The following is a 23,723-nucleotide window of genomic DNA, read 5'->3' on the forward strand; positions in this document are numbered from 1 at the left end:
CATAGCAGGAGGCAGAGCCTCCCTCACGCTGTCCTTTCTCTCAGGACAGCACACCGCCCTTCTTTTTGCCAAAATACACTTTTATTAGTCACATCTTTTCTAGTTGACAAATGACAAAGCTCCAAAGTAGACTAGCGTAAGCCGAAATAAACATTTGTGGGCGAATATAACTGAACTCCAGTGGAGGATTCAGGGCATCAGCCATATCATTCGAGAGCTCTGTCTTCCATCTCCTGGCTCTGCTTCCTAAATTGGCTGTATTCTCAGGCAGACTTTTCCATGTGGCCGGAAAATGGGTTACTGGGTGGTTCAAGCTTATATTCTGTGGTTTTTCACTCAAAAGAGAAGTCCTCCTTTCTTTCATCATCCATAGAGCAGTCTTACGGAAGGCCTCTGATTGGCCCAGCTTGGCTCATTTGCCCACTCTTTGGACCAATCATTGTGGCTAGAGGGATGGCAGACTGAGATTGGCCATGCTGGTGTCATGTGTCCACCCTCTTTTAACAGCCCACAGAGCTAGGTGGAATGGGAAAAAGGCAGTTCTCTAACAGGAGACGTGTTGGCCGTATAAGAATGTTGGCCATCCTGGCCATCCTCCTTTAATGCTCAGTTCATAGGTCACTTCCTCAGGGAATCTCTGCCCCCCGCACCTCCCCACCCCGCCTCCATGTGGATCTCAATCTTCCCACAGTAAATTGCAAAATATTCTCTGACTCTCTGACACCACAGTTTAGGAACAGTTGGAGACAGAAACAAGTGTTTATTCATCTGTTCTACCGTCTCCCCACTGCCTTAGGTTTAGTGGGGAAGCAGACTCCTTTCTCATGGAGAGTGGTCTAAACCCATTAGAGTCATCCCTTGCTAGTGGCTTGTTCAGGAATGGGCATGTAGGACCAAGATTGGGCTGGTGAGACCTAAGGGTGTCTGAGAAAGGCTTCTTATTCTTTGGGGTGGGCTGTGGAAGCCAGCTGGTGCCTTCCTGCCCTCTTGTGCTAGACAGAAATAAGGAAGCATTTGGCCTCCATCAGCTGCTACTGGCTGCCACTGCACAGCAGGAAGGGAACCTACTTCAGGCAAAAGCTGACACCATGGGAGAGTGGAGATCCCTGGCCCTTTGGTCAACCCTGGTGGATGCCACCCTGCCCCCGGAACACCAGACCCCTAGCTAACACAATGTCCTTCTTGTCAAACCACCTGGAGCTGAGATGTTGTTACCTGTGGCCACAGATATCTTCAGAAAGTTCTCCCTGAATGAATGACCTGGGTGAGTGGCCACAGGCTGACAGCCATCGAGCATGCCCTAGTCAACTCTGCCACTCACACCAGTTCCTTTCTACCCCACAGTAACAGACATGCAGAGATTCTGGATACTTTTTAAAAAAACCATGTTTCAGTCACTTTATTCTTAGGTCTGCACTTTACAAAACCACAAGGGAGAAGTCCTTGAGGGTGAAAGGGGTAGGGAGGGTGGGGGTGAGGATGACCCAAAAATGAAGCCCCCCCCCCATCTGGGGGACCAAGCAGAGTCTGGGCCCCAGGCCAGCCCAGCAGGGCCTCTCATGTCCTGGCTGTACAGAGTTTCGCCAGAACATGTCAGGGAAGGGCCCAGCCTCTAGAGACTGCTGCCATTTGACACTAGCTACGCAGCCACAGGCCAAACTTCTGGAAGCCCGAAGGAAGCGGGCCTCCCGTCCCAGGCCAGGGGAAGGCAGCCTGAGCAGGGGTGAGAGCTACCCGTCCAGCAGCTTCAGGATGCTCTCGCGCTCCTTCAGAGTCTTCCAGGCCTGATCTTTCTCCTTCTTGGTGGGGGTCCGTTTCTTCTGCCGGGCAGCCATGATCTTGCGGAAGGCATCCATGACCTCATTGTCTGCCATGCGGACCCGCTGCCTCAGCTCCTGCCGACTCACCTCCTCCTTCGCCAGCCTATGGGGACCAGCCAACCAGAAGCTGTGGGAAGCCCACCATGGCAGGGGCTCCTCCCTCTTCCAGACTGAGCCCGTCTGCTACCCAGGGACCGTGGGCCTTTCCATACCAAAAAGCAGTTACTGAGCCACACTTAGGTGTGCCCTGTGCCAAGTACTGCCTCTTCAAAAACAGTAGTTCAATTAATCCTCGTAACAACCTTGTGAGGTAGGTACTACTATTATTCTTGTTACCAGTGAGGGAACTGAGGCTCAAGGAGGGTAAGAAATGCCCCAGGATCCCGCAACTAGTGAACAGGAGATCTGAATCGAGGCAGGCTGGCTCCCACTATCTTTAAAAGGTGCCCTGGTGCCAGCAGAAGACCTGCTTGCTTCAGCATCCAAACTCCAGAGCCACCTAAGGGTCCAGGCAGCCTGAGTCTACAGGAGGCGAGTGAGACGCCCAACTGATGCCTCTGAACAGAACCTGACCTATCAACTCAATTGATGGTGGAGCTGGAAGGTCACTAAAGAAATCCATAGTCTAACCTGTTGATTTTTCAGAAGGGGAAGCTGCTGCTTGGGGCAGGAGATGCCTTGCAGCCTGTCCATGCAGGACTGAGGGGTACATGCGGGCCTTCTGACAGCCAAGCTAGTTCCTTCACTGCCCCTGACTTCCACATCTGCACAGCCCTACTTCTCTTTCTCCCCCGCTCTGCCCTTGCCCTCCCTTCCTCTGTACTCTTTCATCTGTATTTTCCTCTTCTTGCCCTTGAGAGGGAACTAGAATGAGGCTTTGGACTCAGCCTTGGGCTTGAGTCACAGCTTGGCTGTTTGCTGGCTGTGTGGCCTTCGGCAGAGCACTCATTTCGCTGGGCCTTTATTTCCTCATTTGGTGCACAGGGAAAACTACCAGCTACTCTCTGGGCTGTAGTGGAGATTAAGTAAGAGGGCAGACATAAAACCCATGGTACATGGTAGACACTCAGTACACCCGCATCCTCAAATACCCCAGCAACTCGTCAGCAACTTTCATTCCTACTGGTGCGTGTCTTTGCCAACCACTCATGCAATGACCATAAGCCCTTTGCCCTGCCTCTCCTCCTAACCCACAGCACCAGGTCTAAGAGATAGGCAACCTGACCAAATGGATGAGCGTGCCCTGCTCTGTTGGGGCTCTGTGAGGTGAAGACACAGCACCCACCAGAAGCAAGGAGACTTAGTTGGGCTATTTGTCTATCTCCCCAATAAAATGGCAGTGCCTCCCGTGATCTCCCTCTGGTTACCACCTGCATCCTTGTGACCGATGCAGGGCAAGAGGTATGGGAATGAATACAAAATGAGTGACATTGCACTTCAACACTGGTCAATTCCTGGTGAGAGGCTGATAATCACAGATGCCCAACTAAATGTTAACAGTTGCTAATCTGAGGTAGAGAGTATATTGGTGTTTACTGTGCTAGTCCGTCAGATTTTCTGCATGTATGAAATTTTCACTATAAAACCTGGGCGAAACAAAAGGTCCCTGGTTCAATCCTGAGTTTTGGCACCAAAAACAAAGGTCAAGAATTTTAAAAAAAAAGCACACTTTGGGAGAAAAAGAAAATCAGCATGGAGAGAATTAAAAAATAAGCCACACAACAATGTGAGTATAATTAACACTACTAAACTGTACACTTAAAAATGGTTTAGAGGGTAAAATTTTGTGTTATTTGTTTTTACCACAGTTTGAGGTAAATAAATAACTCACAGATGCCTCAGCTCTAGTCAGTGGAATTAGACTGTTTGAGATATAACCAGTGGGGTGGTGCCCAGCAATGATTTCTTTTTTCAAAGCTCCTCAGGTCTTCAGAGGCCCTGCCAGGTTTGGAAAGCCTGTCGTCAAGCTCCCAGAAGGGGACCATTGTGGCCGAGGCCTCCCGTCCACACTCACCTCAGCAGGTCGTGCTTCTTGGTGCGGTTGTGGGCACTGAGCGCCTTCAGCTCAGCCTGCCGCTTGCGCAGCTCCGCCAGAACCTCATCCTCTGAGTCCTCTGCAGGGCGGTCCTCAGACTCCAGCAGGCCCTGGGCGATCAGCTCCTCCTTAATGCGGCTCTCCAGGGACTTGGTATGCGGCACGCTGCAGGGGAGGGCAGTGCTCAGCTCAAGGCCAGCCCGTGGGGGCCCCTCTGAGGCACCCAAGCTAGCAAACACCTTCCCTTCTCTTTGGGACACCCTCTCTGTCTATCTACATATCAAAATACAGAGACAGACACATCTGATCTTGTTTCAGACACAAGCAACAGATATCAATATATTATGTAATATAAAATACAGGAAAACCTATAATGCTAACAACCTAGAGAGAGTTATTATTATGTTATCTGTTATTATTACTTACCATTTTCTTTCCATGTGGTATATACATAAATATGTATTTTATGTTAAGGCTTCCCTTGTAGCTCAGTCGGTAAAGAATTTGCCTGCAGTGCAGGAGACCTGGGTTCGATCCCTGGGTTGGGAAGATCCCCTGGAGAAGGAAATGGCAACCCACTCCAGTATCCTTGCCTGGAAAATCTCATGGACAGAGGAACCTGGTGGATTGCAGTCCATGGGGTCGCAAAGAGTCGGGCACAACTGAGTGACTAACACACATATTATATAAACACTATACGTATTCTAGATTGTGTTACATATTAGTCTCACTTTTTTTTAAAATCTTTTGGCTATACCTCATGGCCCTGTGGGACCTTAGTTCTCTGACCAGGGATTGAACTCGCACCCCCTGCATTGGTAATGTGGAGTCTTAACCACTGGACAACCCAGGAAGTCCCTCTTCCCACTTTTATTATGTATTATTTTAACTTCTTACCCACTATGTGCACACATTTAAATATATCTTAAGTAAAAATAGGGTCGTATTGTTCATATTGTGCTACAACTGATGTTTTCCACTTATCACTCTACTGATCCCATCTTTTCATATCAATTAATTATATTTCTCTAATATGATTGATAATTACAAGTTATTTCATCATACGGAGTTACAACGAGTTAGCCGGCCAGTCCCCTCCAGTTGGATATTTAGGTTTACAGTGAGAACAGGGCCATAACGAAAACCCTGAACTAAGTCTGTGTATGTGGAAGTGCTGGGCCAGCATGCACATCTGACTTCTATTGGACTTTATCAAAATGTCCTCGGTCTCTCTATGAATATAAAGACCACCCCACGTTGGGATTGACAGAAGTCAACAGAAGCAGAGGCCAGACTGTGGAGTGTGGACACGATGTCACTCACCTGAAGGGCTTGTTCTGATTGCGGGGAGAGGTGCTTGCCCCATCCGCCCCCGATTCTTTTCCAGACATGTCTGGAATAGGAGAGTCCTCCATGGGGGAAATAATATTTTCCTAGAAGAGCACAGAGATGGTCAGAGGAAGAAAGAGATGTAGTATTACCATTTCCTGCTTCCCTCTGACCTACATGGACAGTCTTCACATACCAGAAATAATCTTTTCTTCTTCGCATTCCACCCACTCTGGGAAGTCTTCCCAAACTGGCTCCAAAAAGCTTTGATCATTTTATAAATTCTTGTTTTTGTACTGATACAAAAGGGAGCACAGAAGAGTGATGGTAACATTCAACAGCAGTAATGAGAAGAACTAGGGCTCGTTAAGCATTTGCAGTGCACCAGGGGCTGTGCTAGGCACACGGTACTGAGCACAGGGGCTGTACCATAGCAGAGGTTGCTGGCTGTCCGAAAGCCATTCTTGCCTTTCCTCCACAGGAGCTGGGCTAATGGCTGCCCAGATGAACCCCACTTCCCAGCCGCCACTGTGGTCGGGGTGGTCATGTGACAAATACTCTCCAATGGAAAGTGATTAGAAGAGATAAGAGCCATAGCCAGCGGGATCTTCACACACTCCTCCTTGCTCTTTTTCTGTGGGCTGGAGTGCCAGTCACATCTGGAGTGACCCTGTGCAGAGCGCATGTTTACAACAGCAAAGTGGGCTTCCCTGGTGGCTCAGTGGAATGCAGGAGACATAGGTTTGATCCCTGAACCAGGAAGATCCCACATGCTGCAGAGCAACTAAGCCTGGGCACCACAACTACTGAGCCTGTGCTCTAGAGCCTGGGAGCTGCAACTACTGAGCCTGTGCACCCCAGAGCCCCTGCTCCACAACAAAAGAAGCCACTGCAATTACAAGCCCGAGCACCCCAACTAGAGAGTAGCCCCTGATCGCCACAACTAGAGAAAAACCTAAGCAGTAACAAAGACCCAGCACAGCCCAAAATACATATATACATTTTTTTAAACAACTAAAAAGCCAGCAAACCTGGGGTCCCTGTCTGATGGTATGGAACAGAGATCTCCCCCAACCTCCACTGATCTGGAACATGTGCCCAGAATGCTACATGGGAGAGAAAGAGGCTATTGTGTTTGAGCCAGAGGGAAAACTGAGGCTCATAGGTGAAGAGACATGCCTTGGGATAGCCAGTGGGCATAAAGAAAGGGCACCTGAACCTGGTGTTTGAAACCTGCTTCCGCTTATTAGCTGTGTGATGTCAAGCGAACAGTTCCCTTTTTTGAGCCTCAACCTTGTTCGGTGTAATGTGGGGTTAACCACTATCTGCCTTTAACAAGAGGATGTGTAGAAAGCCCTTTGCACAGGGCCTTTCACTAATGCTCCACAAAAGTAACTGTGGAGTAGTGGCTACCCTGGAGGTGGGGGAGGTTAAACACTGCGAGGGGCATGAGAGGGCCTTCAAGGATACTGATGATGTTTTATTTTGTGATCTTGGGACTAGTTGTACAAGGCTGCTCATTTGTGAAAATCGATCAAGCTGTACATTTATGACCTATGTACCTTTCTAAATATATAATATACTTCAATAAACAAACACTGAAACAGAGTGATAGTGGTTTCTGTTTTGCATTGGGGGTACTCACCTCCACCAAGGCCTGCAGCAGACGCTGTGTCAGGGCACCAAAGGGACACCCGTCTTCTGGCTGCTCATGCTGGGCCTCAGACTTCTTCAGCAGGGCATCCACATCTGAATTGGGCAGAGACATGGTAGACTCATGGGCTGAAGTTCTGGGAACTCAAGTCCTAGCTTGGGGTGGGCAGGGAGGTGAGGGACTTACCTTTAGTGTCCAGTTCGGTCAGGGGCCCCAAGAGGCCTTTCTTCTTGTCAGCCACAGCTGCTGCCCGGGCCCCGTCCTTCTGCTCCTCCAGCAGGTCCTCCTGTGCCCAGCGCTGGGAGTAGTGCTTCCCCAGGGGCGGGATCTGTGGGAGACATCCCACCCAGCCCCAAAGAGATAAATACAGCCAGCGATGCCTGGGGTGTGGCAGGGTCTCTTTGTGCACTTGGAAGTGCCAACAGGCTCTTCGTTCACCCTCCTTCCTTCATTTATCTGTCTCCCAAGTATCTAGTCCAGGGCTGAGGCCTGAGCCTCAGGTGAGAAGAGATACAGGAGATAAAAATCTCTACACTCACAGTTTAGTAGAGAAGCCAGGTACATAAACAACTAAAACACACAGAAGGCAATACAGGAAAATTTCCATGATGTAAGGTGCAGAATGGTGTGTGTACACAGACAATTTCAGTTGAGAGCTATTATCTCTCGAGAGAACTACAGGCCTTCAGGTCAGAAATGAGAGAAATAGGCTTATGCACTGCTTGAACTTGTGACTGCCCGTATAGATTACCTTTTCAAATAAGTTTTTTAAAAACTCAAACAAGTGGAGTGACAGAGTAGGTTAAGGGGTTGTGGCAGTGCAACAGACAGACCAACCTTCTGCTGGAAAACCTGCAAAACCATTTTGGTGCAGGTAACGTGCAATAAGGGACTTGAAGGGTGTTAGTTTGCCAAGGGAAGATTGGCATGTACAGAGGCCCAGAGACCAGAAAGGACCTCGTGTGAGCCTGGAGTGAGGGTAAGGTGCTTGGTGGGGCTGGCAAATAATAGCAGTAAAGAGGTGGCGTGGCCAAGGACACTGTGCTACCAAGGACTGAGGCTTGGACCTGAGTCTGTGGGCAATGGGAGCCACACAAGGCTGTTATAAGCACCTCTGATCATGATAGCGGACCTATGGGAGAATTCCCCTCCAACATTTTTCTGTATTTTCTACATTTCCTTTAACGGAACCTCTTTTATTTTCATCATAAAAACTAAAAATAAAAAAACTTCTACACATTAAAAAAATAAAAAAGAGAGAGAGGAACTTCCATGGCAGTTCAGTGGTGAAGACTGCTCACTTCTACTGCAAGGAGTGCAGGATCGATCCCTGGTCAGAGAACTAAGATCCCACATGCCACCTGGTGCATCCAATAAAAAAAGGAGAGAAGAGAATCCCTCTAGAGGCAAAGTGTTAAGAGGCTGTAAAGGGAAAAGCTGATGAATTTTTGAGCCAAAGCAAAAGGGATGACAGAGACAAAGGGAGGACCGCACTGAAGAAGATGCCTTAGGACGTAGCAGGGTAGAAGGGAGGAAGCTGAAAGCTAGAACCTGGGTGTCTAAGTGAGTTAATGGAACCGTCAGGAGGCTGGGGAGAGAGAAAAAGGAAGATGATATATAGCTCTGTTAATTGTGAGGCATCTCTGAGCGCTCTTGTTCTCCATCATGTCCAAGATGTTTCCATCTTGTCTCATCATGCCTAGGGTCTTCACCTTGTAATGTTCAGCCTCATCTTCTGGGGGTTTCAGTAGCTCCTCTAGCGTGCGCACTTCCTCACTGGTGATATCAGCACAGTATGGCTCCACTGAAGCCCAGAATCTGCAGGGAAAGCAGAGCCTGAGGGGGTGCCCCCTGCCCCCTGCCCAACCAGCCTCAGCCCCAGGCCTCTCCACAGCCTCCAGTGCCCAAATCCTAAGGCCCATCTGTGTTCCCGGGCCCAGAACCTGTTGGGGGCGTCATTCTTGGGGATACGTGGCACATCAATTGGGTCATCAGTGAATTCATATTCCTGGATCTTGGGCTGAAGGTTTTTGGATTTGGGTCGCCCAGGGCCAGGGCCAGGCCCATGTCCCGCCTTCCCTTCCAGTTTCTGCTTCTTGGGCTTCCCATGTTTGGGGGGAGCTCCAAGCTCATGGTCTCGACCCAGCTTCAGGAATCGTCGGTCACCTTTCTTATCCTGCCAGTCAGTGAGGATCTGAAATTCAAAGACTGTCACTGAGGATGAGAAGGGAAGACAAAGGACAACTCCATCTCCCCATGAAAAATTAGGATCTGGAACTCAAGAAGGCCCTAAGTCTCTCCCCTTCCTCTTTTCATCTACCAAACTTCTACTCATACTGCAAAAATCAGCTCCTTTTCTGTGCCCATCTCACAAGACTTTTTCATATACTTGTCATCATTCCATTCACTTATCTGTATTGATTCACCTCTGCAGCGCCCAACCTGGTCACACAGTGTTTAGCAGGTCTAACAGGTAGATGACAACGCAGTGCATGATAGCCCGAGGAAAATATGCTGGCAATAACTTTCTATTGAAGGCACGCATGCCTCCCAGCAAACCTTCACTTCAAATGTCACCATGACTAGGAAGCCTTTTCTGTATCAGCTATCTAGCTTCTTAGATGCTGTGTGCTACAGCCCCACTCGAAAAGCTTCCATGGGTTCCCAGGGACCACAAGTTAATTTTATTCATCTTATGAGGTTCAGTTAAAATGTCATCTTCTTTCTATAGGAGTCTCTGGTACCTTGCATCCCTAGGCCCAATCATGTCATCTGGTCATAACTAGAATAAATGGAGTACCTAATCTCTTCAACAGGATTATAAGCTATTGGGGACCAGGAAGTTCATCTCAGCCATCTCTGGTCCCCAAGTTCTGGCAGAGCACCTGGCACACAGGGCTCAGAGGATGTTTATGCCATAAATAGAAATAATGAGAGTCAGACCAATAAATAACATTTGACATGCTTACTTAAGTGTCAGACGTTGGGCTGAGCCTTTGCAAAAAATCTCTTAATTCTCACAAAAGCTGAGGGTAGATCCTATTATCTAGCCCACTTTTCAGATGGAGGACTGATCTGCAGAAGCAGGCAGTAAGTTTTGCAACGTCACACAACTCAGAAACTGCAGGATTCAAATCCAGGCCTCCCATTCCAGTTCCCCCAGTACTCCTAACCAGAACAGCAATTCACCTGATACGTGTCTGACCTCCCTTTCCTTTAGTTGGCACACTCCCCAAAGGCTGGAATTGTCCTAATTAACTCTACAGACTCAGAACATTGTGAGGAGTCGGGGGGGGGGGGGGGTCCCTAGATGCTTAGTGAATAAGAAATCTCACATTTTAGAAGGATCATGCACATTCTTGCATATTTTATGTGTCACACAAGCAATGTTTGGGTCTCTCTCTTCAAACCCTGAGATCCTGTAACCTGGGCCTCAGCAGCTGAGGCTAACTCAGTGACACATCCCATAACTTGTCATAGTCCATCCCTGTAGTGGACTGTAGTGACATCCATGTAGTGATGTCCCCTCTGTAGGGTATAACCTGGGTTTCAGCCTCAAGCACCCGCAGGCGTCGGCTGGCAGAGGAAAGCAGGGTCTCAAGCTCCAGCTGCAGAGTGTCCAGCTCCTCGATACCGATGCCGTCATCCTCAGAGCGGGCCAACACCGCTGTGTAGCGAGGACAGACCTTCAGGTGGTCCACTGACTTGAAGTCGTGGAACTGCAAGGGGCAGTCCTTCAGCTCACTCATGGCTCAGGATAGGGGACCCTGTGGAGCTGGAGAGGAAAGGACCATTGATGGGGGTAAAAGTGGCACTAGAAAAGTCCAAGGGCCCCTTCCATCCACCGACAGCTTCGGGGAGAGTCAGGCTTCAGCACCCTACTGACAAGGATGATGGCTTAGCTACTATTCTCACAGCACCTACTGTGTGCCAAGTGAGGGGCAGACATTTTACTGGCTACTCACTGAATTCCTCACTCAACCCCAAGAGCAGGGACCATGCTCATCCTCATCTTACAGACGAGGAAACAGACTTTGTAAGCATGCAGCAGGTCCAAGCTTACCAACATGAATCCAGGTAGTTCTGAATTTGTTCAACTAGCTGCCATGATATACTACACTACTATGCTTGTCTTTCTGATGCTCTTCCCTTCACTTCCACTCTTCCTGGGTTCTGCTGAGCCCAGAGTTCCAAGCATCCGGCACTTAGGCTAATGTTCTTCGTGCCTCCCAGCCTCTTCTTGTCTCACCCCTCCCCACCTCTGCCCCTTCTCTTTGCCCCACATAGTAAAGAGATACCTGGATCTCTGGACAGCCAGATATACCTGGATTCAAGCCCAGGCTTGACCAATGTCTATGTAGCCCTGAACATGTTAATTAATTCTGAGTCGGTTTTTCCATGCGTAAAATGGGGACAAAAGAAGGCTGAATCTGTTTTCCCTTAAGTCTGAATCTGTAAAATGGGGTAATAATGGTACCTACCTCCCTGGGATGTTCTGAGGATTTAGAGTTGATGCCAGTCAAGAGCTCAGTTCAGTGCCTGGCACAGGAAAAGTGGGGCTGGTTAATGGCTGGCCCCACCCATGATCGCCCCAATGTCCCGCCTTCAGGGTCCCAGTTCTCTAAGGACACCCTATCGCGGCCCCCGCCCCCTCTACCTCCTCCTTGCTGCCTCCAGCGGCCCCGGGGCCGCGGGAGGGGCGGAGAGTTCCGGCCGGTGAGAGCAACCGCCCCGGAACTGGCTATGTGAGGGCCCCCTGCAGTTGACAAGGGGGCGGGAAGACGCGAGTACCAACCCCAGTCTTTTGGTGGGGGAGGGTTGCGGGCAGCGAGCTAGCCCTCTGCAGGTGGGGTGCAGAAGGTATGCCACGGGCGTACCCTAGGGAACAGCCCGGCGCTGGAGGGAGGGGCTCGGCAGCCAGGTTTTCGGCCCGGCAGTTAGTGTCGCCGAGCCCCAAAGGCTGCAGGTAGGAGGGGCCTGAAGATAGGATGGGGGCGCAGAACCGGAAGGATCGAAAGGCTCCTCCGCCTTGCCTTGCCCTAATATGGTGCCAACCTGAGGTCGGGCTGCACCATTGCATGACTATGAGGGAAGGCGGCGGAAAAAAGACGAGAAAGCCAAAGTCACAAGCAAGAGCTCCATGGGGAACGGGAGAATCTTGAGTAGTGATTTTAAGCTACAGAAGCCTAAAGCTACTAAGACAGTCCTAACGGGAAAACTTACGAGGGACCAAATGTTCTTAGCCTCCCCCTCCCCCGCTCGGAACACAGATGGTACAGTCCGGACGTCCGGGCGGAGACTGCGGCTGCGCTTCTGGAGAAAGGGCAGGCGTCGCGGGGCGGGCCACTTCCGCACTTCCGCTTTCCGGCCCAGCCAGCGCCCGCGATGGTGAGAGAGCCGGGCCTCGGGCCAGGGACCCCCGTCTTCTGCCTCTAGGCTCTGGGTCTGGGGGAGATGCGACTTTGGGGCGGAGAGGCCCTGGGCCGAGGGATGCTAGGGGTGCGGGGGTACCCTGAGGCTGGGAGAAAGAGGGCGGGGCAGGGGCTGAGGTGAGGAAGGGGCGAGCGGGGGACGCCTTCGTAAGAAGCAGGCTTTGAGGCTTCCTATTCTGTCCTTTGAAGCTGGTGGGGGATACTGAGGCAAGAAAGAAGCCGGAAGTGGCTCCTCCTCGGTTTGTGGTAGCGCCTCGAAGGCACGTAGTACACCTTATAGTCCGTAGTAGGGCCGCTGAGGCATGTAGTAGGGATACCTCCCTACCCAGAGTAGACGTTCACTAAATAAACTCTTTTCTTTCTCGCTTGCTTGATCCCACAGTTCTCTGAGGGAAGCCTCCATACTTCCTTTTCCCACTCCTCATGTTGCCACCAGCTCTTACTTTTACCTCACTGAAGGATCTCTCTTTTGCTGCCTCCACGCAGACCCCTTCCTGGTCAGAATTCAACCGTATCAGCCTTAATATGGAATGTTAAGCTCTGATGCCGCTGACCTTTGCCTTTCAGGAAGTCGTCCCTTTTGATCATTGTGGGTGTTTCTTAACGTCAATTGAGAGTTTGGGTCACTGCCTTCCCCTTCTTTATCTTCTTCCTGTCGATACCTATTTAATGTACAGGTCTTCATGACCATATAATTTATGATGACTCCTAAATCTGCCTTCCTAGCTCTCTTTCAAGGTTTACCTGGATATCTTGAAGACACCTTGAAATTAGACGTCTGGATTAAAACTCACCTCTCCCTAAATTTGCTTGTTCTCTTGTATTCCTTATTCTTGCTCTGTGTTTTCTTACCTCAGCTAGAAACCTGGGATATTCTTTTGTTGCTGTTAAACTGAGGGGATGCCTCTTGATTTTTTTAAACATCATACTTATTGAAGTATTACACAAGAAGGTGCTTACTCCATTTGTGAAAGGGCAGACGTCGTAGGGTTGACCACCTAAAATGTACCTTTTTCAGATTTGCTATGAACTTTGACAGATACAATCTTGCTTGTCCCTCATTGCCCCAGGCCAGGCTCTTATTGCCCTACTTAAATAACCTTCTTTGCTGGCTCTGTCACTTCCCTCTCCTCCAATCCATTCTCCACAAAGTCTCCATGCAGCTGTAGTTGTGTAACTTCCTCCTCAGAAAGCCCCAGAAGTTGCTTACCACTTTTAACAGAAGAGCTAAACTCAGTAGCCTAGCATTTGAGATTCCTCATGAATCTCTGGACCCCATCTGCAACCTCATCCATTAAATCTAAAGCAATGCCTCCTGGCAACATTGTACTACTCATTACTACTTTAATGCCCCTATTTGATACTCTAATCTTGTTATTTTTCATTCATTCACTTATTGTACAGAAACTGAGTAAGATGGTGAATAGGAAAGGTCCTGAGTGAGCAAGTTGCAGGGTATGTAAATTTGAATAGAATAGATACGGTCTGTTAACCATGGAGCTTTCAGTTTAGTAAAGGAGAAAATTACTTTTCTTGGAGTTATTTGAAGGGTGTATCATTGTAAATTATAAGTGCTATGAAAAGGGAAATCAAGAATGACCTCTGAGGAAAGAAGAGGCCTTCTCTGAATAAGCCAAGATCTAAAGGATGACTTAGGCAAAGAAGGGGGAGAAAACCCTGCAAGATAGATGGTTTGGCATGTGTGAAGGCCTGGGGTGAGAAAGAACTTTTAGCTAATACAGGGAATTGAAGATAGTCCTTTGTTGCTAGATGCCATTTCCTCTACCAGGAATATCATGTTTGTTTTTATCATTGTGAAATCCTAATCCTATTTCCATCTTCAAATCAAAACCAGTTTCTTCTGCAAATATGATTTGTAAATCTTAACTATTTCACATTTTATGCATTGTATCATAGTTACTGTCTGTCTCCCTGACCTGGTTGAACTATTTAAGGGTAGAAATGGTCTTAGTCATTGAATTCTCAACCCCTTGTGTGCCTGGCACACTATAGATACATACATTTGTTGACTCAAAGGGCAGATTGAAGACAGTTATTCACCTGTGTGCCTCTAGACCAGAGTTTCTCAACTTCAGCACTATTTGGGGCTGAATAATTCTGTTGTACATTGTAAGCTATGTAGCAGTATCCCTGACTTCTGTCTATTCAGTGCCAATAACTCCTACCCAACCTCAGTTGTGAAAATGAAGAATGTCTTGCCATTGCCATATGTCCCCTGGTAGGCAAAACAGTCCCCTTTTGAGAACCACTGTTCTAGTCTTAAAATGAAAGACATCTTGAAGGCCTAGTCTGTTCTGTTCACTGCAGTGTCTGAGAGCCAAGGACCTCAGTACTGCCTGGCTCCTGTGTAGCTGGACTATGGGATCAGCGGATTTTGTGAGACAGATTTTGATTGTCCCTTGGGGTTTTCCTCCAGACTGCCACTCTCCGCCCCTACCTGAGTGCCGTGCGGGCCACACTGCAGGCTGCCCTCTGCTTGGAGAATTTCTCCTCCCAGGTCGTGGAACGACACAACAAACCGGAAGTAGAAGTCAGGTATGGGAGGAAAGGGGGTAGGGGGTGATGGATGTAGCACCCAGAGAGGACTGTTATCGGAGAGGGCCGTGAACTTCCATCCTGGAGTTGTCAGAACAACTACAATTCACATTTTTTGTCTTGCTGCCGGGTAAATGATGGTTCCCAATTTGAAATTCAGAAAATTGGGTCTCAGTGGGTTGACAGGACAAAACTCAGGGGAGAAGCTACTCTGGAGCCAAGATTTGCTTGACACAAGTTGTGACTTTTCAACATAGGGCCATTTGGGAAATATCTCCCAAGGAGGTACTGAACCCTCTAGCAATTTAAGGAGAAGACTTGAGAACTGAATTATCTGAGATGCCATCTCTGCTCTTCTCAAATTTGAAGATCAAGGATCCCTCCCCTCAAAAAACAAATAAACAGCTGGACTCCCATCCCCTACTACAAATATTCTATACTTTGGATTATTTTATCTGATTTATGTTTTGTAAAAAAGTTTTTCTTTTTCCCCTTTGATGTTTAATCTGGTACATATACAACTGAGATAAGGATTGTTACCACAGTAAATTGATATGATTTGAATGTAAGAAAGCTGACATGATGTTAAAATGTGCCCTATTATGCTACTTAATGTATACGGTTTCCACTAGGCATTTTAAAGGATAATAGCTAACAGACACCACCAATACAATTAACTACCGTCTGAGGGATCCAGAGGCATCAAAATGGAAACTGAGTTGAGAGGGGTCATAATTTTGATTATTAAAGGAGGCCAAACTGTTTGATTTTAGCTTGTCCTTATCTCTAAGGCAGGCTCTCATTCCCTAAACAGTATATGGGTTTGCCTATAGTTATGAAAATAGGAGCTGTCATTTGTAAAGCTCCTACAATGTGCCAGGCTCACTGTTACACACTTGACCCTTGTTGATCTGTTTCCAAATGAGGAAGTTGAAATTCCAACAGGGTAACTTGCCCAATGGAAGTAACAAAGGAAGCTGAATTTCAGAACCTTTCACCCTGACTCCAGAGCCTGTGCTCTTTCTGCTGGAGAACATGCTCTCTGGCCCCCATCTTGGAGCACCCCTGCTTGTGAGTCTCATTCCTTGGACTCTGTGGTCCCAGATAGTGATTCTAGAACCTGCCATGGAGTCTCCCTGACCATTCTGTTCTTTTATAGTACCTCTGTCATTTTGTGTTCTCAGGAGTAGCAAAGAGCTCCTGCTACAACCCGTGACCATCAGCAGGAATGAAAAAGAAAAGGTTCTGATTGAAGGTTCCATCAACTCTGTCAGGGTCAGCATTGCTGTGAAACAGGTGAGCTCACCCTAGAGCCCCTGCCTCCCTGGGGAGGCCAGGGATCCCCTATGTAAGAGGTCATCATGCCAGATTCAGGGTGCAAAGAAACCCAGGTTCTCTTTCCAGGAAATGATTTGCTAAACCTACCAGATCAGTAGAATAAAGGGAAATCAGCCTTATCGTCTAGGCTTGCTCTGGATTAGACAGCAGGTAATGTAGCAGCCAGGGCTGTGGGCCAGTTTGGTGTCAGGTCATAAAACTCTTCCTAATGAGTGAAGAATAAGTTCAGTTCAGACAAACAAGTAGTAATGGTATCAGTTTGATAGCCATAAACTCCAAAATGAGATTTAGGGTAAGAAAATGAAGTGTAGTTTCATGTTTCTTCATTGTTTCACAAATGTCTGACATTCCCACTACCCCCATCGTTTCTTCCGTGTTTATGGACCACTTGGCTACTTCTTTACTTAATATTATCTTTCAATTAACTTTTTTTTTTTTTTACTTAAATTTACCATAAAAAGAAAAATAATATGCCTTGCCAAATTGAGGACAACACTAAAATACAAGCACATTGAAAATAAAGCAGAATTAAGACTTTTCCTTCCAGAAAACTCTGTCCCTAGTACCTGCTCTTTGTTAAAAGGGGAGATGAATAAATATTGGGGGCTGTTAAGGTCTTGCCAGCCCGTAATACAGAATTCTTTCATCAGAAATGTTGAGAGTTCATTCGGGAAAAACTTTGGGAATTGTTTGATGTTCATTGTTACTAAAGTGGAGACCATCTAAGGTTATCTGATATACTTCATAATGTGTATCACTGACTGGAAGATGTAGCATTAGTGAAATGAGACTGGAAAGAGCAGATTTGAATATAGATATGGATTCTGGAAGGATTGGATAAAAAATTGGGGCTTGCCAGGACTTCCCTAGTGGTTCAGTGGTTAAGATTCTGGGCTTCTACTACAGGGGACTTGGGTTTGATCCCTGGTCTGGGAACTAAGATCCTGCATGCCACACGATGTAGCCACAATGTGTTTTTAAGTTAAAAAAAAAATAAGATTTGGGTTTGTCAGAGTTACCTTTCTGGAATGGGTAAAGGCAAGATCATGATAATGCCCCATTAAGTTGGAGGGCTCTAATGTAGTGGACCTTCCTTTTAGCTGGCTACCAGTTATTCATGATTCAGACTTCAATACCCAACCCCAGTGTCTCCAGCGAGCATGGGGGAAATTGGGCTCCGAAGACCAGGCTACAAATTTCTGTTGGCCTTTAGGGAATGACTTTAGGGAAACACATTTCTTCTTTGTTCTTACCAGGCTGATGAAATCGAGAAGATTCTATGTCACAAGTTCATGCGCTTCATGATGATGCGAGCAGAGAACTTCTTTATCCTCCGAAGGAAACCAGTGGAGGTATGTGATCCATGTGTTGGTAATACCCAGAATTCCACTACTGAGTCCACTGTCAGTGGCCTGGGATTGTTTCTAAAACTGGGATTGCTTGCTCCCCACACTGTAGGGCACCCACAGCCTGAGTTGAGAGTTGGTCTTCATTTCGGCTGGAGTAAGAATAAGGGGAATCAGCTTAGGAGGTTGAGTCTGTCTCAGCTGTGGAAAAGGCAAAAAAAGATGAGGTGCATTGCTCACCTTCCCAGAGCTTATAGTGTAGTGGCAGAAAGGGCATGATGAATCAGAATTCTAAACTCTGTCACCAATTGAGTCAGTCTCTCAAGGCCACAGTTGATATGGGGTCACTTGTTGCCTGACTTTGTACTTGAGCGCTCACTACAGATTCTCTGCCTGCTCAACTCCCTGCCAGTCAGTGACTAAGCAACTACCATGCAGAGCAGCGGACACCATTGTCAGACACATTAGTTGTTGGCCAAACTCACCCTCATCCTGAGCTAAAATCTCTCCTGTTCCTAGATCTAACCTCCAGGGCTACCAAGAATAAATAAAATTGCTCTTCTACACACAGTCTGAAAAAGTGAAAAACCATAGTTAAAAACCTCAATACCACCTCCTCCCACAGCATCTTCTTTTCTCTCTGGACTAAATGTTCCTGTTGTTTGATGAGATTCTTCTGTAACAAGATTTAAAGTCCTTTCACTCTCCCTTGATTCATTCTGAACACAACTGTTTATACCACAGAGAGTCTGCCAGACAAAATTCTCAATTGGGATCAGTTGATCCACCTCTTAGTTCCTTGGATCCAGCATACACACCGCCACCAGAGCAGATGGGCTGCTGCCTGAAGGGTGTGTCACTTGGGAGAAGGTCAGCTGGAAGCATGTGGCTGAGTGACATAGAGGGCTGGCCAGTGAAGTGCCCGAGGATGTTGATTCTCTCCCTCCTCTCCACTGTCTTCCTTCCCTAGGGGTATGACATCAGCTTTCTGATCACCAACTTCCACACAGAACAGATGTATAAGCACAAGTTGGTGGACTTTGTGATCCACTTCATGGAGGAAATTGACAAAGAAATTAGTGAGATGAAGCTGTCTGTCAATGCCCGTGCACGCATTGTGGCTGAGGAGTTCCTCAAGAATGTAAGTGGAGTGGCCTTCTTGGTTTCCTTTCAGAAGTAGAAAGACCTAAATAAAGGTTGTGCTGAGAACTTAGCATCTGTTGGGGAAATGGTGCCAACTGTGTGTAAATATTTTCTGAGGCCTCTAGGAACTCTGGTGGGCAGCAGGTCAGCCCCATGCCTTGGTGTGGGAAGGGCCTGAGGTTCATCTTGGAGAGCTATAGAGCATCTCCAGGGCCCTGGGCAGTGCCTCTCTTAGTCGTTCATTTCTACGTCTCAGAATATATAGAGTCCTTGCGTGTATCTAGTTCCATCCCCGAGTGAGTCAAGTTAAAGCCACATGTGAATTTTCTGGGAATATAGGGCGGTTAATCATAGTGTAATTCCACTTCTCAAACAGACTCGAATAGTTTCCTTCAGCGTCTGTTTCTCAGGCTTAAAGTCACGATTTCTTCACTCTGTTTTCCATCATTTTCATGGCTTAAGTCCTACAGATCCCTCTTCAGTTGTTTGTGCCTTCCTGACAGAAAGCACTGCCGCCCTCTGAGGAGGACAGATTGTTTACATTAATGAACTGATGACACAGTTCTTTTTTAGACATTCACAGCGTGCCGCCTTTTTTTTTTTCTTTTTCCAAACAGTCTTTGGTTTGTTGACATGTTCCACTCAGAATTGATTATGATCCCTAGATGGTAGAATTAGTGTTTACTCCTACCAGTGCATACAGGTCCAGCCCAGAAGGAGCTCAGGCTCCTAAAAATGGAAATTAAACCCACTTCCCCTGGGCTTTAATTATACTGAGGGCAGCCAGTGTATAGAGTAGCTGTGCTGTGCACCCAGGGGAGCACGCTTGTTCAGGTCACAGAGATGGTGGAGTCAGACCACCTTTGCATCCGGGTCCACTGCCTCCTCAGGCATCTTACAGAACTTCTTGACTAAGCCTCAAGTTTCCTCGACCCTGAAATGAGACCGTTAATTAATATATACCTTTTCAATGTAGTTGAATATGAAATGAGGAAATGTGTATAAAGCATATCACTTGGTACATAGTGAACTCTCCCTGTATTATAGCACGAAGGTTATGTGGCCAGGGCACGGGGAGGCCTCTAAATTCAACTGAAGAAAATGAAAAATAGTTTTTGTCCCAATTTAGTATTTGGTTCATTCATTCAGTAGTCATTTAGTTGTTACACTAATTGCATTTCTATAGTAATACAGCTGAAAAAGCACATATGAGTATCTCAGGGGGGGAAAAAAAAAGACTTCCCGTGTGGTCCACTGGTTAAGACCCTGCACTTCCAATGCAGGGGCACGGGTTCCAGCCCTGATCAGGGAACCAAGATTGCACATGCCGCATGGCACTGCCAAAAGAAACATCCAAAAAGCCAAGTATTGGCAATATCTCATTTAACACCTAAAACAATCTTTGAATCTTTATCCTCATTTCATGGATGTATCAGCCAGGCTCTCGAAGTTGTCACATATTTCAAGTGCCTCAGCCAGTAAGTAAGTGAAGGAGCCAGGACTCAGTTAGTTTTTCTGACTCAAAGATCTGAGATAGTATCATGGCATCTGGCAGGGATGACACAGTCAGGTGCATGGAAGGCTCAGGCCATTATGTTCATGAGTGAGGTGGGTTGTGTGGGGACCTAGGGATCACATGCCTTACCCTAGGTGGGTCACCACTGCACAGCTCCAGCCCTCTGGCTTCATCAAAAGAATCTCAGTGTGCAGTGTCTTCTGTGTTTTTAAGGTTGTCTAATTCATATTCATAGCAACTAGTTCATAATCTTTGAACCACTGTGAGCCAGACAGTGCTCATTTTTGGGCTGGAGTTCAGCAAGTGGGCCAGTAGTCCACAGCGTCTGGTCTGTAAAATGTCCAGGGCGGGTCTGGGCACTATGGGGGATATTTGAGGGCACAAAGCATGTCCAGGGCCTATCCTGCTTGGCAGACCCCTCAGAGCTTGACGCAAAGCACCAGCTCCTGGGTCCCTTTCTGAATCCCCAGGCATTTGCACATGAGCCCCCATTTCTACAGAAGGCAACCTCAGTTCAGCAAGCAAGGTACTGTGACAAGGCTTTTTGGCTGTCTCCACGGCAAAGCCAAGGGGAGCTGTGGAAGGGCCCGTAATTTTTTTGCCTTGTCTAATGCTAAGTTTTACGGTCAGTGCCTGCTGATTTGGGAGCAACTAGCGCGTGTCCACGGGGTTTCCTGAGACCCAGTCCTGCCCCACAGAAATGTGAGTATAGCTACAGCTCACAGATCAGCCCCCCTCCCCAGAACAGGCCTGCCAGGATACAGTAATAACTATCATTCACCGCCTCTTGGTTCTCTTAACAGTTTTAAACCACCTGGCTGGATCTCGTGGCCTTCCCCCTCAGGATCCCCCGTGTCTCTGTGAAGTCGTCCTGGAGTTAACTTCCCAGAGCAGCAGCGGCGACGACGGCAGTGGCAGCAGCAGTGGAGGGGAGCTGGGTCAGGGTGGGCATTAGATGCGGGAGGGGGGTGGTGTGCTTGCTCACTGGGCCACAAAGCAGCAGTGGACCTGCCCCGAGGCCACATGTGCCTGGTCAGGCTGGCTTCTGATGTTCAGTCCCCTGAGCCGGGACAGATTTTTTTTTAACGTCTTGAAACTTAAAACTCTGTGCTTGTAGGAGACTGTAACCTTTTTGTCTTTTTTTTTTTTAAAAAAAAAAAAAAAAACAATCTCCACCTCCAGTGGCTGTGACTGGTCCCAGTGATTGTACCTTATTGGTCGCTGTGGGTCTGGGCGGGCCTGGAGCCAAAAGGCGACTACTGTTTCTCCCTGGAGCCATCCCAGGTGGGGAGGGAGGGGGGTTTCAGACTTGTGTTCCTCTCCCTCGTCCTCCTATCTCCTTAGGCTCAGTAGAAGCGGTGGGGACCCTCTACCAGCTTCCTGAGCCCTGCCTGCAGTTGGCCACCCAGCACTGGTTGGGGACAAGGGCTGAACTGGTGGCCATCAGCCACACCTAGGAGCTGGGGCCTGGAAGCAGCCTTCAGCCTCAGGGGCCGCTTCGTGCCCTCCCAGCTGGGAGGGGTCGCTGTTTCGCCTTGTCTGTCAGTGCAGTGCCTGTGCTAGAGGTGGAGAGGTGAGTCCTCCAGAGCGTCCCTGCCAGGGCCTCCTGCCTGCTCTGGCTCCTCTGCTCCCTTGCTCGCTGTACCTTTTCTTATTCTGGTGAATCCTCCCTCCCCTAATTAAAGTCTCTTTTTGCCCCTCTGGGGCTGCATGAGGTCTGTGCTCTGTGTGTATATGTGATGAAAGGAGGTGGAGCTGTTCCTTAAGACCATGTGGCAGGCACTTGGGCCTGGGGGTCCCCACCAGAGACAGCCTTGTGATTGGCCTCTGACAGTAGCCCTGCTGCTGCTGCTAAGTCGCTTCAGTCGTGTCCGACTCTGGGCGACCCCATAGACGGCAGCCCACCAGGTACCCCCGTCCCTGGGATTCTCCAGGCAAGAATACTGGAGTGGGTTGCCATTTCCTTCTCCAATGCATGAAAGTGAAAAGTGAAAGCGAAGTCGCTCAGTTGTGCCCGACTCTTTGCGACCCCGTGGACTGCAGCCTACCAGGCTCCTCTGTCCATGGGATTTTCCAGGCAAGAGTACTGGAGTGGGGTGCCCATTGCCTTCTCCGAGTAGCCCTGCTGGAGGACCCTAACCTGAGAGACCCATTACAGTCCAGGTTCCACCCATTTCTGAAACTGCTCTCTACCTGTATAGAGCTTTGACCCTTTTCACATAGTGAGCTCATATGGGCTAGAATGTAACAGAAATAATCCCATTTCATGGCTAAGAAACCTGAGGTATCATGAGATAGAGCAGCTTGCCCCAAATCTCCCAGCTAGTGAGCAAGAGGGTGCAATTCAGATGTAAGACATCTGCCTTTACCTATGCTGTGATACTGATCACTAGCCACATGTGGCTATGTAAATTACTACAGTTAAAAAGTTTCAAATTTATTGCCTCAGTCCCACCAGTGCTCAACACTTACATGCTACTAATGCCTATCACATCACATGGTCATAGATAAAATATTTCCATCATTGCAGAAAATTCTGTTGGACAGGATTAAATCCTCTTAGTGACACCTTGAAGTGAAGTAAAAAAACCCAAAAACTTACATTTGGGTCCTATTATGAATTTGAGTAAATTATTTATATTTTGTGCCTCAGTTTCTTAATCTATAAAGTGGAGATAATGTCAGTCTGACACAGTACCTGTCATTACAAGTAGTGAATAAACAATGACTGATCTTTCCACCAGCCCAGTATCCAAGCTGTTGGTAACTTCCATTGTGCTGGTTGTTGGGGGGTGACATTATCCCTGTCTCAGAGAGACTTGGGGGCCAGTGGAAGTGTTGCATATGTAAATAAAGAGGTGCACTGAAGTGTTTCACGCTCACTAATGGAAGTCAGTGGGAGCCCACAGCGGGGTGTCTTTATGAAAGAGGAGGCCAAGAAAAGTTTGAGAAGGGTTGGGCTTTGCTGAGTTTTGAAGAATCTTCCATATGGCCAAAAGGGGTCTCTTGAAATAGGACAAGGTACTGTTTAAAGGAAGGAGGGGTTGGGGGTGGGGACAGCTTGGGCTGCTATCATCCCCTTTATGACATTACCTCTGTGACCTCCCCCTCCTGTCTTGCAGAATTAGGTGTGCCCTTCTGTGGGGCACACGGCCTTAGCCTAGCTTTGCAGTGATTGTTGCTCACGTGAAGGTGTGGTGAGGCTGGACATCCAGTAGAGTATGACAGCTGCTCACTCAACCCTCACAGGACAGCAATGCCTGGGTGAGCCAGCCAGAATTCTACTTTGTCGTGGATCCATCCCCCAGAGTTCAGAGCTAAAACCAAATTTGCTGGCTGATCAGAACAGACTGGATGGTCTCCAATCAGCCAGTCCTCTCCTGAAGGCATACCTTTTGGGAAGCCCAGTCATCAGCCGCAGGGTTGAGAACGGTGATCTTAGTGGTTGGGGTTGACTAGGGAGGTCTGTGGAGGACGCACCTTCACTTGTATGAGCCAATGTATCAGTGACTGACAGAGCTGGTTTCCTGGAATCTGCTTGAGAGGGCATTGCT

General features: G+C 48.0%; 2 protein-coding genes across 2 annotated transcripts; one reads left to right on the forward strand and one right to left on the reverse strand.

Moving 5' to 3' along the window:
* Positions 1-1,390: 1,390 nt before the first annotated feature.
* On the reverse strand, positions 1,391-11,811 carry TADA3 (transcriptional adaptor 3). The gene is made up of 10 exons (XM_052648364.1): positions 11,634-11,811; positions 11,320-11,377; positions 10,381-10,613; positions 8,782-9,032; positions 8,551-8,656; positions 7,025-7,166; positions 6,830-6,933; positions 5,179-5,288; positions 3,835-4,020; positions 1,391-1,923 (listed from the first exon to the last, which is right to left on the reverse strand). Exons 3-10 carry the CDS (start codon positions 10,585-10,587, stop codon positions 1,731-1,733), a joined length of 1,299 nt encoding a protein of 432 aa, XP_052504324.1. The 5' UTR covers positions 10,588-10,613; positions 11,320-11,377; positions 11,634-11,811; the 3' UTR covers positions 1,391-1,730.
* Positions 11,812-12,154: 343 nt separating this feature from the next.
* On the forward strand, positions 12,155-21,883 carry ARPC4 (actin related protein 2/3 complex subunit 4). Its single transcript, XM_052635787.1, has 6 exons — positions 12,155-12,226; positions 14,708-14,826; positions 16,011-16,122; positions 17,421-17,516; positions 18,481-18,651; positions 20,973-21,883. The coding sequence occupies exons 1-6, from the start codon at positions 12,224-12,226 to the stop codon at positions 20,976-20,978; spliced, it is 507 nt and encodes a 168-aa protein (XP_052491747.1). The 5' UTR covers positions 12,155-12,223; the 3' UTR covers positions 20,979-21,883.
* Positions 21,884-23,723: the final 1,840 nt, after the last annotated feature.

Source organism: Budorcas taxicolor, chromosome 1, assembly GCF_023091745.1.
Source record: "Budorcas taxicolor isolate Tak-1 chromosome 1, Takin1.1, whole genome shotgun sequence".
In the NCBI taxonomy this organism is placed as follows: domain Eukaryota; kingdom Metazoa; phylum Chordata; class Mammalia; order Artiodactyla; family Bovidae; genus Budorcas; species Budorcas taxicolor.